General features: G+C 42.9%; 1 protein-coding gene and 1 long non-coding RNA gene across 4 annotated transcripts in view; one reads left to right on the top strand and one right to left on the bottom strand.

Annotated features, from left to right (window-relative positions):
- The window catches only part of cdk6 (cyclin-dependent kinase 6), a 107,643-nt gene that overhangs the window by 75,575 nt on the left and 15,088 nt on the right, over positions 1–16,980 (bottom strand). For both annotated transcript variants that reach the window (XM_035759510.2, XM_035759509.2), the window contains exons 3-4: positions 16,813–16,948; positions 5,975–6,142 (exon numbers count right to left, since the gene is read on the bottom strand). In XM_035759510.2, the coding sequence (XP_035615403.1) occupies positions 5,975–6,142; positions 16,813–16,948 (304 nt within the window). The remainder of the gene's footprint in view (positions 1–5,974; positions 6,143–16,812; positions 16,949–16,980) is intronic.
- On the top strand, positions 36–2,315 carry LOC127909953 (uncharacterized). Of its 2 annotated transcripts, none has more exons than XR_008073146.1 (3): positions 36–722; positions 1,548–1,773; positions 2,222–2,315. It is a non-coding gene; the product is annotated as an uncharacterized LOC127909953 (long non-coding RNA). The 2 variants fall into 2 exon arrangements; XR_008073147.1 differs by lacking the exon at positions 36–722 and adding an exon at positions 971–1,035.

Raw genomic sequence — 16,980 nt, 5'->3', positions numbered from 1 at the left:
TCCTCAGGTAGTCCTGAATGTCCTCAGTTAGTCCTGAAATACCCTTAAAGGTCTGCTAATCTAAAATGCCTCATCTCTCCCTGCTCCCATCGCTCCCTTTCAGACCGTTTAGAGCCTCTCTGTATGTCCTCCTCTGTCCTGCTACATCTGGACATCAGAGCCCAGTGCAAAACCAACAACATCTCACAGTTTTACCAATTTAACTTCAGATTCTGACATTTTTCCATGTTTCCTCAAAACGTCAAATTTCGAAGTTGCTCCCAACTCAAATGTTGTAGATGTTGACACCCTGGTGTTCTCCTCCTGCTCCGCATCATTCCGAATGGTTAAGTTAGGGTTTCTCAAAGGGGGGAACATTGTGGTTTTTGCCCTAGGCCTACAAAGCTGATTCAAATAATCAACTAATCATTAAGGTTTGGGATAGGGCTAAAAAAAAGTATTAAAAGATGAGTGTCTATCGCTGGGAATATGGTTAGGTTAAATTTATTTGCACCAAAGAAAATAAGTGATACACAACAATACAGATAAAAACTAATAATGAACATGCGACCTTCGGATTAGGAGTCATGGGATTCTGAATGGTTAAGGGTTAAGTTTAGGTGTTCACTCTGAATGGTTAAGGGTTAAGTTTTGGGATAGAGTTAAACATTAAGTTAAGGTGTTCATTCTGAATGGTTAAGATAAGGGTTAAGGTTTGGGATAGAGTTAAACATTAAGTTTAGGTGTTCATTCTGAATGGTTAAGATAAGGGTTAAGTTTTGGGATAGAGTTAAACATTAAGTTTAGGTGTTCACTCTGAATGGTTAAGATAAGGGTTAAGGTTTGGGATAGAGTTAAACATTAAGTTTAGGCATTCACTCTGAATGGTTAAGTTAAGGGTTAAGGTTTGGGATAGAGTTAAACATTAAGTTTAGGCATTCATTCTGAATGGTTAAGTTAAGGTTTGGGATAGAGTTAAACATTAAGTTTAGGTGTTCATTCTGAATGGTTAAGATAAGGGTTAAGGTTTGGGATAGAGTTAAACATTAAGTTTAGGTGTTCACTCTGAATGGTTAAGATAAGGTTTAAGGTTTGGGATAGAGTTAAACATTAAGTTTAGGCATTCATTCTGAATGGTTAAGATAAGGGTTAAGGTTTGGGATAGAGTTAAACATTAAGTTTAGGCATTCATTCTGAATGGTTAAGATAAGGGTTAAGGTTTGGGATAGAGTTAAACATTAAGTTTAGGCGTTCACTCTGAATGGTTAAGATAAGGGTTAAGGTTTGGGATAGAGTTAAACATTAAGTTTAGGTGTTCATTCTGAATGGTTAAATTAAGGGTTAAGGTTTGGGATAGAGTTAAACATTAAGTTTAGGCGTTCACTCTGAATGGTTAAGATAAGGGTTAAGGTTTGGGATAGAGTTAAACATTAAGTTTAGGCATTCACTCTGAATGGTTAAGATAAGGGTTAAGGTTTGGGATAGAGTTAAACATTAAGTTTAGGCGTTCATTCTGAATGGTTAAGATAAGGGTTAAGGTTTGGGATAGAGTTAAACATTACGTTTAGGCATTCATTCTGAATGGTTAAGATAAGGGTTAAGGTTTGGGATAGAGTTAAACATTAAGTTTAGGCATTCATTCTGAATGGTTAAGATAAGGGTTAAGGTTTGGGATAGAGTTAAACATTAAGTTTAGGCATTCATTCTGAATGGTTAAGATAAGGGTTAAGGTTTGGGATAGAGTTAAACATTAAGTTTAGGCATTCATTCTGAATGGTTAAGATAAGGGTTAAGGTTTGGGATAGAGTTAAACATTAAGTTTAGGCGTTCATTCTGAATGGTTAAGATAAGGGTTAAGGTTTGGGATAGAGTTAAACATTAAGTTTAGGCATTCATTCTGAATGGTTAAGATAAGGGTTAAGGTTTGGGATAGAGTTAAACATTAAGTTTAGGCGTTCACTCTGAATGGTTAAGATAAGGGTTAAGTTTTGGGATAGAGTTAAACATTAAGTTTAGGCGTTCACTCTGAATGGTTAAGATAAGGGTTAAGGTTTGGGATAGAGTTAAACATTAAGTTTAGGCATTCATTCTGAATGGTTAAGATAAGGGTTAAGGTTTGGGATAGAGTTAAACATTAAGTTTAGGCGTTCATTCTGAATGGTTAAATTAAGGGTTAAGTTTTGGGATAGAGTTAAACATTAAGTTTAGGCGTTCACTCTGAATGGTTAAGATAAGGGTTAAGGTTTGGGATAGAGTTAAACATTAAGTTTAGGCATTCATTCTGAATGGTTAAGATAAGGGTTAAGGTTTGGGATAGAGTTAAACATTAAGTTTAGGCGTTCATTCTGAATGGTTAAGTGCTACCTTGTCCCGGACCTGCTGTTTTCGACTCTCTCTCTCTACCGCACCTGCTGTCTAACTATGAATGATCGGCTATGAAAAGCCAACTGACATTATCCTGTTGCACCCTCTACAACCACTGTGATTAATATTATTTGACCCTGCTGGTCATCTATAAATGTTTGAACATCTTGGCCATGTACTCTTATAATCTCCAACCGGTACAGCCAGAAGAGGACTGGCCACCCCTCAGAGCCTGGTTCCTCTCTAGGTTTCTTCCTAGGGTCCTACCTTTCTAGGGAGTTTTTCCTAGCCGCCGTGCTTCTACATCTGCATTGCTTGCTGTTTGGGGTTCTAGGCTGGGTTTCTGTACAGCACTTTGTGACATCGGCTGATGTAAAAAGGGCTTTATAAATCAAATTCGATTGATTTGATTAAGTTAAGGGTTAAGGTTTGGGATAGAGTTAAACATTATGTTAAGGTGTTCATTCTGAATGGTTAAGTTAAGGGTTAAGGTTTGGGATAGGGTTAAACATTAAGTTAAGGTGTTCATTCTGAATGGTTAAGTTAAGGGTTAAGGTTTGGGATAGAGTTAAACATTATGTTAAGGTGTTCATTCTGAATGGTTAAGTTAAGGGTTAAGGTTTGGGATAGAGTTAAACATTAAGTTAAGGTGTTCATTCTGAATGGTTAAGTTAAGGGTTAAGGTTTGGGATAGGGTTAAAACAACAAGTGTCTACCACTGGGATTGAACATGTGACCTTCAGATCTGAAGTCACGGGCCAACACTCATCCGCCACCCCTGTCCAGGTAATATTGCTCACTGTTGCCCCTAGTGGGTAATTTTGAAGGCCTTTCCCGACGTCCTCAAGACAATTTCTAAGTCAACTTGGAGCGATCTGGCTGTGCAAGACAGTCCCACTTCAAAGCCTTGATGGAAGAAAGGAAGGAGGAGGGGATCTCTGACTCAATCCCTCTCTGTCCCCCATAACTCCCTCCCTCTTTATCCATTTCATCCTTGTCACGTCCACTTCACTTCAGGGATTCTCTTCGGCCGTTCCTTTCGTTCTCACTTTACACCATATCGTTTACTGTTCCTCTCTCTTGCCTGCCGACTGGTGCCCTTTCAGTGCCCGCTACATCACATTAGCCACTTTTCATCTGTGTCTCAGGAGAGCCTTCTCTCTGATTCACACAGCTTTGTGCTAGAAATACAATCTATACTACCAGGTTGAACATGGTGATATTGTAACTCCTAAACTGATAGTGAAGTTTGTTTTAGGGATTTATAACTAGCTAACTACTTCACATGCTGATATTGACTTTGGTATTATTTGCGTGTAGTTATGTTTTCTTGATAGCTACCTAGCGAGCTAAACAGCTTTTCTAGAGAGAGCATTGCATTGTGGGTTTTGTAGTCGATTTTTCACATATTGCTTACTAACTTATTATAATGACAAAATGCTATATTTTTTCACAAAATAGATTGTTCTCACATATTTGCATTATTTATTTAAATCATAGGAATTTGTGGTTTTAAGTGGATAATTCCTTTAAGATGCTCACCACAAGAGGTTTGTTTTTTAAACAACTAACTGACTGACGTCGGTTCAATTATTTGAAATAAAAAAAAATTATGAGCTCAATACGCACTTTCTCTAGAAAGAAATCAGATCACACCAAAACTGTGATTTGTAGTAGGGAGTCGTAGTTTCCAATAAGCCAATATCCAACATAGTTTAGTGAAGAAAATGTGGTAATTAACTACAATGACCATAATCGGTGACATCATCATGCAGTGGGGACAAAGACCCTAAGCATACAGCCAAGACAACGCAGAGTGGCTTCGGGACAAGTCTCTGAATATCCTTGAGTGGCCCAGACAGAGCCCGGACTTGAACCCGATCAAACATTTCTGGAGGGACCTGAAAATAGCTGTGCAGCAATGCTCCCCATCCAACCTGACAGCGCTTGAGAGGATCTGCAAAAAAGAATGGGAGAAACTCTCCAAATACAGGTGTGCCAAGCTTGTAGCGTCATACCCAAGAAGACTCAAGGACGTAATCACTTCCAAAAGGTGCTTCAACAAAGTATTGAGTAAAGGGTCTGAATACTTATGTAAATGTTATATTTTTAAAACATTTGCAAACATTTCTAAAATCCTGTTTTGCTTTGTCAATATGGGGTAGAGTGTTGACTGATGCTCATATCTCCGCCCTAACAATGGGAGTCGTTGTCCCAAAGGCGGAAAGGCAGAAGCTAGGTCCAAAATAAGCCCATAGAAACACATTGGGTTTATATTGGACATATTTTGGGGGTAGTGAAACCTCTCGCTTTGCCGCCTCCTCTCTGGTGTGGGGCAGACATGGAGAGGGAGAGAAGAGAGGAACGCGCTACCGAGACAGATAAAGAGCATTTGCTTTGCGAGGTACAGTATCTCTACCTGAAAATACATGATCTAATCTAAGTGATTGATAGTAGGTATTCAGTAGTCATAAAAGCATGCCTTATTTATAAAGGTAAATTTAAAAAAAAAATACTTTGAAGAACTACTAAAACAGTGAATTTGTCAGACAACGTAGGCAGCAGCTCTATAGAGATGAGATGATGACTTGGAATGAAATTATAAAGTCATCATATAAAACAAATATATAATATACAAAACAACTGAAATATTTGATTAAAGTAATGTGAATAAGCAATGGTTAATAAGTGATAAGCAGTTATGTGCTGTCACTATTACATGTTTTATTCATAACGCATAGCGCATTTCATGTCAAAAAAAAATTTGAACCGAAACTGAAAACTGTGATTATAAAAAAAAAAAAACGTTTTAACTGAAACCGAATCAACTTCAAAAAGCTATAATCGCTCAGCACTAATATCCTGGTCAGGCATAGTCTCTACTCAGTAAATAATCTATATTGGCTGATATAAGAGTTTATGTTCTAGTTTATAACAGTAAGGTTCTCACCACAGAGGTCAGTTCCATCTTAAATGTGTATATTATCTGTATTATAACAGTAAGGTTCTCACCACAGAGGTCAGTTCCATCTGAAATGTGTATATTATCTGTGTTATAAGAGTAAGGTTCTCACCACAGAGGTCAGTTCCATCTGAAATGTGTATATTATCTGTGCTATAACAGTAAGGTTCTCACCACAGAGGTCAGTTCCATCTGAAATGTGTATATTATCTGTGTTATAACAGTAAGGTTCTCACCACAGTGGTCAGTTCCATCTGAAATGTGTATATTATCTGTGCTATAACAGTAAGGTTCTCACCACAGAGGTCAGTTCCATCTGAAATGTGTATATTATCTGTGTTATAACAGTAAGGTCTCACCACAGAGGTCAGTTCCATCTGAAATGTGTATATTATCTGTGTTATAACAGTAAGGTTCTCACCACAGTGGTCAGTTCCATCTGAAATGTGTATATTATCTGTGCTATAACAGTAAGGTTCTCACCACAGAGGTCAGTTCCATCTGAAATGTGTATATTATCTGTGCTATAACAGTAAGGTTCTCACCACAGAGGTCAGTTGCATCTGAAATGTGTATATTATCTGTGTTATAACAGTAAGGTTCTCACCACAGAGGTCAGTTCCATCTGAAATGTGTATATTATCTGTGTTATAACAGTAAGGTTCTCACCACAGAGGTCAGGGCCATCTGAAAGCTGTATATCCTGGCGAGGCCAAAATCGGCCAGTTTGATCTGTCCTCCACTGGTGACCAAAATGTTCTGGGGTTTCAGGTCCCGGTGAACCACACGGTGTGAGTGCAGGAAGTCCAGTCCCTGCAGCAGCTGATACATCATATCCTGTTAGGACAACACACATTGACACTCAGACACAGTCTTAACAGGTACAACATGACACATGGACACTCAGACACAAGCTGTGTTCGAATGCTCACACTAACAGCACTAACCGTACTATTTGTGGCATACATTTAGTATGGAGTATGTTTATTGATCATAGTATGAATATATGTAGTATGCTAAAAGTTTACGGATGTCGTACTACATTCGTCAAAATACGAAGTACTCTAGCAGTGAACACCATTTCCGTGCATTTAGGGCCCATAATGCAACTCGTCAGAAAATGGGCGTGGCTTCACAACGTTTTCAGATTTGAAGAAAATGGCGGAAAATATGCAGCCAAAGTCCGACGAGAGAGCATACAAATTCATTGCTTTAACTAATTATGACAAATGTTAAGAAAATGTTGAGCAATGTAATTTGACAATTTGTTAGCTTCACCAGCGTTACGAACTGCATAGCATTTCATTACAGTAGTTGCTTGTATGCACCAGATGTTAGCTAGCTGCCTAACGTTAGTTGGCTACTAATACTTCAAACTTGCCAGTATTTTAACTATATGCTATCTAACTAAACAACCCAATGTTTATTGACTTGATTTTTCACATAATTCTTAGCTAAGTGGTATAGTCTTTGTGCGTTCTCAATGGACATTGTTAAAGAAGTCATAAAACGTCTTGCTTGTCATTTGTTAGCTATGCTAACAAGCTAGCAAGAAGTTGAAAAGCAACAGTATCAAATTCCGGTAGACACATCGATGCACTAGTACCCTCAACTACAAGGATAACGTTAGTTTACAGTATACTAAAATTAACTAATAGCATATAGTATGTAGTATATACTCATTAAGTATGTAGTATACAGTATCTTAGTATGGGTATTCGAAAACAGCTACAGTCTTAACAGGTACAACATTACGCATGGACACAGTCTTAACGGGTAAAACATGACACATGGACACAGACACAGTCTTAACACGAATAACATGACACATGGGCACAGACACAGTCTTAACACGTATAACATGACACATGAACACAGACACAGTCTTAACACGTATAACATGACACATGGACACAGACACAGTCTGAACGGGTAAAACATGACACATGAACACAGACACAGTCTTAACGGGTAAAACATGACACATGGACACAGACACAGTCTTAACACGTATAACATGACAAATGGACACAGACACAGTCTGAACGGGTAAAACATGACACAGTCTTAACACGTATAACATGACACATGGACACAGACACAGTCTTAACACGTATAACATGACACATGGACACAGACACAGTCTTAACACGTATAACATGACACATGGACACAGACACAGTCTTAACATGTATAACATGACACATTGACACTGACAATTTGTCATGATTTTACGGATACAAGACACATGGACACTGAAAAAAGACACCTGATATCCTTGACATAGAGGGTTCAAAAGTACTAAAACAAAAGGTCATTTTTAAAATCTGTGTTTTGGTTGCTGCACATTGGTGTTGGATGGTTCCCCCAATACTAATGCAGTTTGTTATCTTCATCATCATGTGTGTACAGTATGCACGTCACTGTAATCTGTAAGGTAACTGTAATCACTGTATAGTAAGAAACATTGTTTATTTCTCTTATAAATCAGCCAACGTGTCTCAGAACACTGAAAACCTCAATGAAAAGTCCCACAGAGTGAAGTGAAATCACTGAGGCCTTGCATGCGGTGCAGCAGCTTGTCGACGAGGAAGAAAAGAGAACGTATCCCTTTAAATCCCAAGTGTGGCAGATGTTGATAACGGACACAAATTGTGGAGGGAGAGCAGAGCAGGAAATACACATTGCTGTGAGGGTGTAGTTCTGATCTTTGGGCCCTGGTCCAAAAGTAGTGCACTACATAGGGAATAGGGTGCCGTTTGGGTACACCCTTGATCTGTTGGTGGTGGGCCTGTCTCTGTCTCCCTCCCTCTCTTCCTGCATCTGGCTGGACTGGAGCTGAGGTGGATTGTTCATTGAAGATCCACTCTTTCTAGCTGCAGCAAGGAACGTCCCCACAGTGACCCTAATGTCCACAAGCACTCAGTCCAGGGAGAGAGAAATAAAGATAAAACGAGAGAGAAAGAAAGAGTCTGAGAGGAGGGCTGAACTGAAGGAAGAGTCTGAGAGGAGGGCTAAACTGAAGGAAGCGTCTGAGAGGAGGGCTAAACTGAAGGAATAGTCTGAGAGGAGGGCTAAACTGAAGGAAGAGCCTGAGAGGAGGGCTAAACTGAAGGAAGAGTCTGAGAGGAGGGCTAAACTGAAGGAAGAGCCTGAGAGGAGGGCTAAACTGAAGGAATAGTCTGAGAGGAGGGCTAAACTGAAGGAATAGTCTGAGAGGAGGGCTAAACTGAAGGAATAGTCTGAGAGGAGGGCTAAACTGAAGGAAGAGTCTGAGAGGAGGGCTAAACTGAAGGAATAGTCTGAGAGGAGGGCTAAACTGAAGGAATAGTCTGAGAGGAGGGCTAAACTGAAGGAATAGTCTGAGAGGAGGGCTAAACTGAAGGAATAGTCTGAGAGGAGGGCTAAACTGAAGGAATAGTCTGAGAGGAGGGCTAAACTGAAGGAAGAGTCTGAGAGGAGGGCTAAACTGAAGGAAGAGTCTGAGAGGAGGGCTAAACTGAAGGAATAGTCTGAGAGGAGGGCTGAACTGAAGGAAGAGTCTGAGAGGATGGCTAAACTGAAGGAATAGTCTGAGAGGAGGGCTAAACTGAAGGAAGAGCCTGAGAGGAGGGCTAAACTGAAGGAATAGTGAGAGGAGGGCTGAACTGAAGGAATAGTCTGAGAGGAGGGCTAAACTGAAGGAATAGTCTGAGAGGAGGGCTAAACTGAAGGAATAGTCTGAGAGGAGGGCTAAACTGAAGGAATAGTCTGAGAGGAGGGCTAAACTGAAGGAAGAGCCTGAGAGGAGGGCTAAACTGAAGGAAGAGTGAGAGGAGGGCTGAACTGAAGGAATAGTCTGAGAGGAGGGCTAAACTGAAGGAATAGTCTGAGAGGAGGGCTAAACTGAAGGAAGAGTCTGAGAGGAGGGCTAAACTGAAGGAAGAGTCTGTGAGGAGGGCTAAACTGAAGGAAGAGTCTGAGAGGAGGGCTAAACTGAAGGAATAGTGAGAGGAGGGCTGAACTGAAGGAATAGTCTGAGAGGAGGGCTAAACTGAAGGAAGAGTCTGAGAGGAGGGCTAAACTGAAGGAATAGTCTGAGAGGAGGGCTAAACTGAAGGAAGAGCCTGAGAGGAGGGCTAAACTGAAGGAAGAGTGAGAGGAGGGCTGAACTGAAGGAATAGTCTGAGAGGAGGGCTAAACTGAAGGAATAGTCTGAGAGGAGGGCTAAACTGAAGGAATAGTCTGAGAGGAGGGCTAAACTGAAGGAATAGTCTGAGAGGAGGGCTAAACTGAAGAAAGAGTCTGAGAGGAGGGCTAAACTGAAGGAAGAGTGAGAGGAGGACTAAACTGAAGGAAGAGTCTGAGAGGAGGGCTAAACTGAAGGAAGAGCCTGAGAGGAGGGCTAAACTGAAGGAAGAGTGAGAGGAGGGCTGAACTGAAGGAATAGTCTGAGAGGAGGGCTAAACTGAAGGAATAGTCTGAGAGGAGGGCTAAACTGAAGAAAGAGTCTGAGAGGAGGGCTAAACTGAAGGAATAGTCTGAGAGGAGGGCTAAACTGAAGGAATAGTCTGAGAGGAGGGCTAAACTGAAGGAAGAGTCTGAGAGGAGGGCTAAACTGAAGGAAGAGTCTGAGAGGAGGGCTAAACTGAAGGAAGAGTCTGAGAGGAGGGCTAAACTGAAGGAAGAGTCTGAGAGGAGGGCTAAACTGAAGGAATAGTGAGAGGAGGGCTGAACTGAAGGAATAGTCTGAGAGGAGGGCTAAACTGAAGGAATAGTCTGAGAGGAGGGCTAAACTGAAGGAATAGTCTGAGAGGAGGGCTAAACTGAAGGAAGAGTCTGAGAGGAGGGCTAAACTGAAGGAAGAGTGAGAGGAGGGCTGAACTGAAGGAAGAGTCTGAGAGGAGGGCTGAACTGAAGGAATAGTCTGAGAGGAGGGCTGAACTGAAGGAAGAGTCTGAGAGGAGGGCTAAACTGAAGGAAGAGTGAGAGGAGGGCTGAACTGAAGGAAGAGTCTGAGAGGAGGGCTGAACTGAAGGAAGAGTCTGGGAAGAGGGCTAAACTGAAGGAATAGTCTGAGAGGAGGGCTAAACTGAAGAAAGAGTCTGAGAGGAGGGCTAAACTGAAGGAAGAGTGAGAGGAGGGCTGAACTGAAGGAAGAGTCTGAGAGGAGGGCTGAACTGAAGGAAGAGTCTGGGAAGAGGGCTAAACTGAAGGAAGAGTGAGAGGAGGGCTAAACTGAAGGAAGAGTCTGAGAGGAGGACTAAACTGAAGAAAGAGTCTGAGAGGAGGGCTAAACTGAAGGAATAGTCTGTCTGAGAGGAGGGCTAAACTGAAGGAATAGTCTGAGAGGAGGGCTAAACTGAAGGAATAGTCTGAGAGGAGGGCTAAACTGAAGGAAGAGTCTGAGAGGAGGGCTAAACTGAAGGAATAGTCTGAGAGGAGGGCTAAACTGAAGGAAGAGTCTGAGAGGAGGGCTAAACTGAAGGAAGAGTCTGAGAGGAGGGCTAAACTGAAGAAAGAGTCTGAGAGGAGGGCTAAACTGAAGGAAGAGTGAGAGGAGGGCTAAACTGAAGGAAGAGTCTGAGAGGAGGGCTAAACTGAAGAAAGAGTCTTGAGAGGAGGACTAAACTGAAGGAAGAGTCTGAGAGGAGGGCTAAACTGAAGGAAGAGTGAGAGGAGGGCTAAACTGAAGAAAGAGTCTGAGAGGAGGGCTAAACTGAAGGAAGAGTGAGAGGAGGGCTAAACTGAAGAAAGAGTCTGAGAGGAGGGCTAAACTGAAGGAAGAGTGAGAGGAGGGCTAAACTGAAGAAAGAGTCTGAGAGGAGGGCTAAACTGAAGAAAGAGTCTGAGAGGAGGACTAAACTGAAAGGGCTCTCTGGTGGAACTTGCACAACAACACAAGGACTGAACGAACTGATGGTGATAGCGGAGGTGGGGGCTGTTTGAGTGATAGAGACAGAGAGATGGGGGAAGATTAAAAAAGAAACACAGGGAAAGAAAAAGAGACTCTCTCTCCCAGTCTCGACATGAATCGGCCTACTGCTGGGGTTGCAGCAGGCAGCGGTGCCCCCCACGAAACCCGTCGCCAAGACCTCACAAGTGACATGGACCTGGGCCTGGGGAGGGGCTCCATTCTCTGACCCTAGCAGCTGGTGAGTGATTAAAAGAGGTGAAACAATGGTCTGCACACTCAAGCAGAAAACATTTTCAAATGGGCGGGGCTGACCAGGGCTAAGGGGAGGGGACAGGAGTCTCTGCACGGAATAGAGAACAGACAGGGCAGAGGGAATGTGTGTGTGTGTCTGTGCACATGCGGTGTGTGTGTGCGGTGTGTTTGTGTGCATGCGTAAGCAGTGTGTCTGAGGGTCCCTTGCGCAGGTCAGCCAGAGAGCGTAAACAGGCCTTCTTTTTTTGCATCTCCGTCCACCCGTAACCTAGGAGGCCAACAGACAGCGGCAGAGGCAGTTATTTAGGGAGTTGATACAATGGCATCACCCCCATGAGTTCCTCTCTGTTTGCTTTAAATGGCCATTTGCGACATGTTTCCTTTCAACAGCATTTCCTACAAAACCCCAATTATCTCAGAAGTGTGACTTGGGGACAAACATACAAACAACAAGGCCCCCATGGCGCTTCATCTCCCCTCCCTGCTTCTGTTCATTCCTATAACAGTCATTCAGTAGTAGATGATACAGGTGAAGATGAATGACAAGACGTTGCTTGTCAAGAGTTAATAGATTTTAGTTGTTAATAACAATGAATAGTTTGTAGGGCTGGGGATAATGTCAAACTATCAAACTGACGTTAATATCTAGTCTCCAGTCTGCAGATGGTATGAGAAAACACCTGACCTGTTGCAAACCAATGTGACAGGAGGTGACACAGAGCAACGAGTTGCCCAACACCCTAACTGTCTATGACAGCACCTCGACCAGAGATAGCTAGCTAGGAAACACAAGGCAAGCGATACCCAAGAATAATAATTAAAAAGTAGCCTAGAGAAAAAGCAGTGAAAACATGGCATCCCCTAGTGCAGTCCCTGTTGTCATGCTAATAAGCAAGACGCAGTCATATTGTTTTTTGTAACCGTGTCACAATACAGGACATCTGCCAGTTAGTGTAATGCTTCATTAACCAGGCTTTTATAGGGCCAGGCCTGGAGACGGGGAAGGACGGGGGATCTGGGGGTGGAGGAGGGGGTAGAGGGGCACGAAGCCCAGCGTTAGCCCAGCGTTAGGTTGGGGGAGGCTGCGGGACAGAGACCGGCTGCTTCATGTCCTTCCAGCTCATTTGATTCCCGGAGCCTCTTTGATCAATTACCATTCGGTGGGTCTTACTGTAGGTCTGAAAGGGGGCAGTTGGGGGTCTGCAATCTGGTGTCCTCTGGTCTGGAGGAGTGTTACTGTGCAGTGTCCACTGTCATGGAAATAAAATGGACGGTGCCACTGTCATCTTGTACTTGATCGTTTTCCATTGTCCCTCATCGCTCCAGCTGCTGTTTGGATGTTGAAAATTAAAATGAAATCAAATCTAATTTTATTTGTCACATACAAATGGTGAGCAGATGTTAATGTGAGTGTAGCGAAATGCTTGTGCTTCTAGTTCCGACAGAGCAGTAATAACCAACGAGTAATCTAACCTAACAATTTCACAACTACTACCTTTTATACACAAGTGTAAAAGGATAAATGAATGAGTGATGGTACAGAACGGCATTGGCAAGATGCAGTAGATGGTATCGAGTACAGTACATATATACTGTATGAGATGAGTAATGTATGTAAACATATAAAAGTGGCATAGTTTAAAGTGGCTAGTGATACATGTATTACATAAAGATGGTAAGATGCAGGAAATGGTATAGAGTACAGTATACATATGAGATGAGTAATGTTAAACATTATATTAAGTGGCATTGTTTAAAGTGGCTAGTGATACATTTTTTTACATCAATTTCTCCATTATTAAAGTGGCTGGAGTTGAGTCAGTATGTTGGCAGTAGCCACTCAATGTTAGTGGTGGCTGTTTAACAGTCTGATGGCCTTGAGATAGAAGCTGTTTTTCAGTCTCTTGGCCCCTGCTTTGATGCACCTGTACTGACCTCACCTGACCTGGTTGTTGTCCTTGATGATCTTTATGGCCTTCCAGTGATATCGGGTGGTGTAGGTGTCCTGGAGGGCAGGTATTTTGCCCCCGGTGATGCGTTGTGCAGACAGACCTCACTACCCTCTGGAGAGCCTTACAGTTGTGGGTGGAGCAGTTGCCGTACCAGGCGGTAATACAGCCCGACAGGATGCTCTCGGTTGTGCATCTGTAAAAGTTTGTGAATGCTTTTGGTGACAAGCTCAATTTCTTCAGCCTCCTGAGGTTGAAGAGGCGCTGCTGCGCCTTCTTCACCACGCTGTCTGTGTGGGTGGACCAATTCAGTTTGTCCGTGATGTGTACGCCGAGGAACTTAAAACTTACTACCCTCTCCACTACTGTCCCGTCGATGTGGATAGGGGGGTGTTCCCTCTGCTGTTTCCTGAAGTCCACAATCATCTCCTTTGTTTTGTTGACATTGAGTGTAAGGAAATTTCCCTGACACCACACTCCGAGGGCCCTCACCTCCTCCCTGTAGGCCGTCTCGTTGTTGTTGGTAATCAAGCCTACCACTGTAGTGTCGTTCGCAAACTTGATGATTGAGTTGGAGGCGTGCATGGCCACGTAGTCGTGGGTGAACAGGGAGTACAGGAGAGGGCTCAGAACGCACCCTTGTGGGGCCCCAGTGTTGAGGATCAAGCGGGGTGGAGATGTTGTTACCTACCCTCACGACCTCGGGGCGGCCCTTCAGGAAGACCAGTATCCAGTTGCACAGGGCTTGGTCGAGACCCATGGTCTCGAGCTTGATGACGAGTTTGGAGGGTACTATGGTGTTAAATGCTGAGCTGTAGTCGATGAACAACACTCTCACATAGGTAGTCCTCTTGTCCAGATGGGTTAGGGCAGTGTGCAGTGTGGTTGCGATTGCCACGTCTGTGGACCTATTGGGGCGGTAAGCAAATTGGAGTGGGTCTACGGTGTCAGGTAGGGTGGAGGTGATATGGTCCTTGACTAGTCTCTCAAAGCACTTCATGATGACGGAAGTGAGTGCTACAAGGCAGTAGTTGTTTAGCTCAGTTACCTTAGCTTTCTTGGGAACAGGAACAATGGTGGCCCTCTTGAAGCATGATTTTCTTGGTCCTTCTGTAGCTCATTTGGTAGAGCATGGCGCTTGTAACGCCAGGGTAGTGGGTTCGATTCCCAGGACCACCCATACGTAGAATGTATGCACGCATGACTGTAAGTCGCATTGGATAAAATGGCATATATTATATATTATTTCTTTTTGTAATCCGTGATTGACTGTAGACCCTGCCCCATACCTCTTGTGTCTGAGCCGTTGAATTGCGACTCTACTTTGTCTCTATACTGACGCTTAGCTTGTTTGATTGCGTTGCGGAGGGAATAGCTACACTGTTTGTATTCGGTCATGTTTCCGGTCACCTTGCCCTGATTAAAAGCAGTGGTTCGCGCTTTCAGTTTTGCGCGAATGTTTCCATCAATCCACGGTTTCTGGTTTGGGAATGTTTTAATGGTTGCTGTGGGTACGACATCGCCGATGCACTCGCTAATAAACTCGCTCACCGAATCAGCGTATTCTTCAATGTTGTTGTTTGACGCAAAGCGGAACCTATCCCAGTCCACGTGATCGAAGCAATCTTGAAGCGTGGAATCAGATTGGTCGGACCAGCGTTGAACAGACCTGAGCACGGGAGCTTCCTGTTTTAGTCTCTGTCTATAGGCAGTGAGCAACAAAATGGAGTCGTGGTCAGCTTTTCCGAAAGGAAATGGAATGGGATCTCTCTCCCGCTCAAAAAGTGGTCTTCGATGCTTGCTTTCAAATCAAATCAAATTTGATTAGTCACATGCGCTGAATACAACAGGCTTACTTATGAGCCCCTAACTGATAGTGCAGTTTCAAAAAATATGGATAAGAATAAGAGGTAAAAGTAACAAGTAATTAAAGAGCAGCAGTAAAATAAAATAACAATATATACAGGGGGGTGCCGGTACAGAGTCAATGTGCGGGGGCACCGGTTAGTTGAGGTAGTATGAACAGTTGAAATCGGAAGTTTACATATGCTTAGGTTGGAGTCATTAAAACTAGTTTTTCAACCACTCCACAAATTTCTTGTTAACAAACTACAGATTTGTCAAGTCGGTTAGGGCATTACTTTGTGCATTACACAAGTAATTTTCCAACAATTGTTTTCAGACAGATTATGGGTCTTCCAAATGGTCAATGACCCCAAGCATACTTCCAAAGTTGTGGCAAAATGGCTTCATGACAACAAAGTCAACGTATTGGAGTGGCCATCACAATGCCCTGACCTCAATCCTATAGAAAATGTGTGGGCAGAACTGAAAGGCATGTGCGAGCAAGGAGGCCTACAAACCTGACTCAGTTACACCAGCTCTGTCAGGATGAATGGGCGAAAATGCACCCAATGTATTGTGGGAAGCTTGTGGAAGGCTACCCGAAACACTTGACCCAAGTTAAACAATTTAAAGGCAAGGCTACCAAATACTAATTGAGTGTATGTAAACTTCTGACCCACTGGAAATGTGATGAAAGAAATAAAAGTTGAAATAAATCATTCTCTCTACTATTATTCTGGCATTTCACATTCTTAAAATAAAGTGGTGATCCTAACTGACCTAAGACAGGGAATTTTTACTAGGATTAAAAGCCAGGAATTGTGAAAAACTGAGTTTAAATGTATTTGGCTAAGGGGAGGTTAATAAATAGAGAGAGACTAACTGTCGAGAGGGAAAGAGGTTGCCAACACTTCCACTTCCTACCGTTTGCAGATACTGGGTCTGTGTTTCAAATGGCACCCTATTCCCTACACAGTGCATAGGCCCTGGTCAAAAGTAGTGCACTATACAGTGTATATGGAATAGGATGACATTTCAGATGCACCCCAGCAAATAACTGGATTACTTCCGGATTAGTCTGATAGTCAGGATGACTTATGGTTTGTTAGTGTGTTTGGCCAATTCTTTAGCCTACAGGAAAGGCAGGAAAGGGAGGTTGGACACACGATGAGACACTGCACATAAAGAAATGCCTTCTGTCAGTGTCACCTAGTTCTGTCAATCTATATGATTACACACACTCACAGACGCACACACACACAAATAAAACACACACACAGCGTCTCCTCCTTTAGATACAGAGTGAAGTGAGGGACCAGAATGAAAATAGAAAAGCCGAGGCCCTCTAATTAGGACCCAATATGCCACATGTGCTGCCCTTCAAAAAGCCTGAATGCTGTCTGATGTTTGGGAGTTCCATCCTCGGTTCCTGTCTGGGCCAGGAAGAAATATTCCCAGGATACTTTGCAAAAACAAGGTCCACATATTCATAGACCTTACGAATACAGTAGGGCATTTTCAATTTAGTGTGAACTTACTAAGAAGTGTCCCCTAGACAGACTCACTTTGATAGTTTCAGGTGGCACCCCAGGATCAGGTGCTTTCTCCAGGTACGTGGTCAGGTCCTGGTCAACGTGCTCAAAGACCAGGGTCAGCTTGGTCTCGCGGTCGGTCCGAGACACAGTACACACATCGAACAGTCTGCAGAGAGAGAGAGGCAGAGTGAATACTGC

Source organism: Oncorhynchus keta, chromosome 20, assembly GCF_023373465.1.
Source record: "Oncorhynchus keta strain PuntledgeMale-10-30-2019 chromosome 20, Oket_V2, whole genome shotgun sequence".
Taxonomy (NCBI): Eukaryota; Metazoa; Chordata; class Actinopteri; order Salmoniformes; family Salmonidae; genus Oncorhynchus; species Oncorhynchus keta.
Note: the sequence above shows the minus strand (reverse complement) of the source record. Positions and strands in the feature narration are given on the sequence as shown.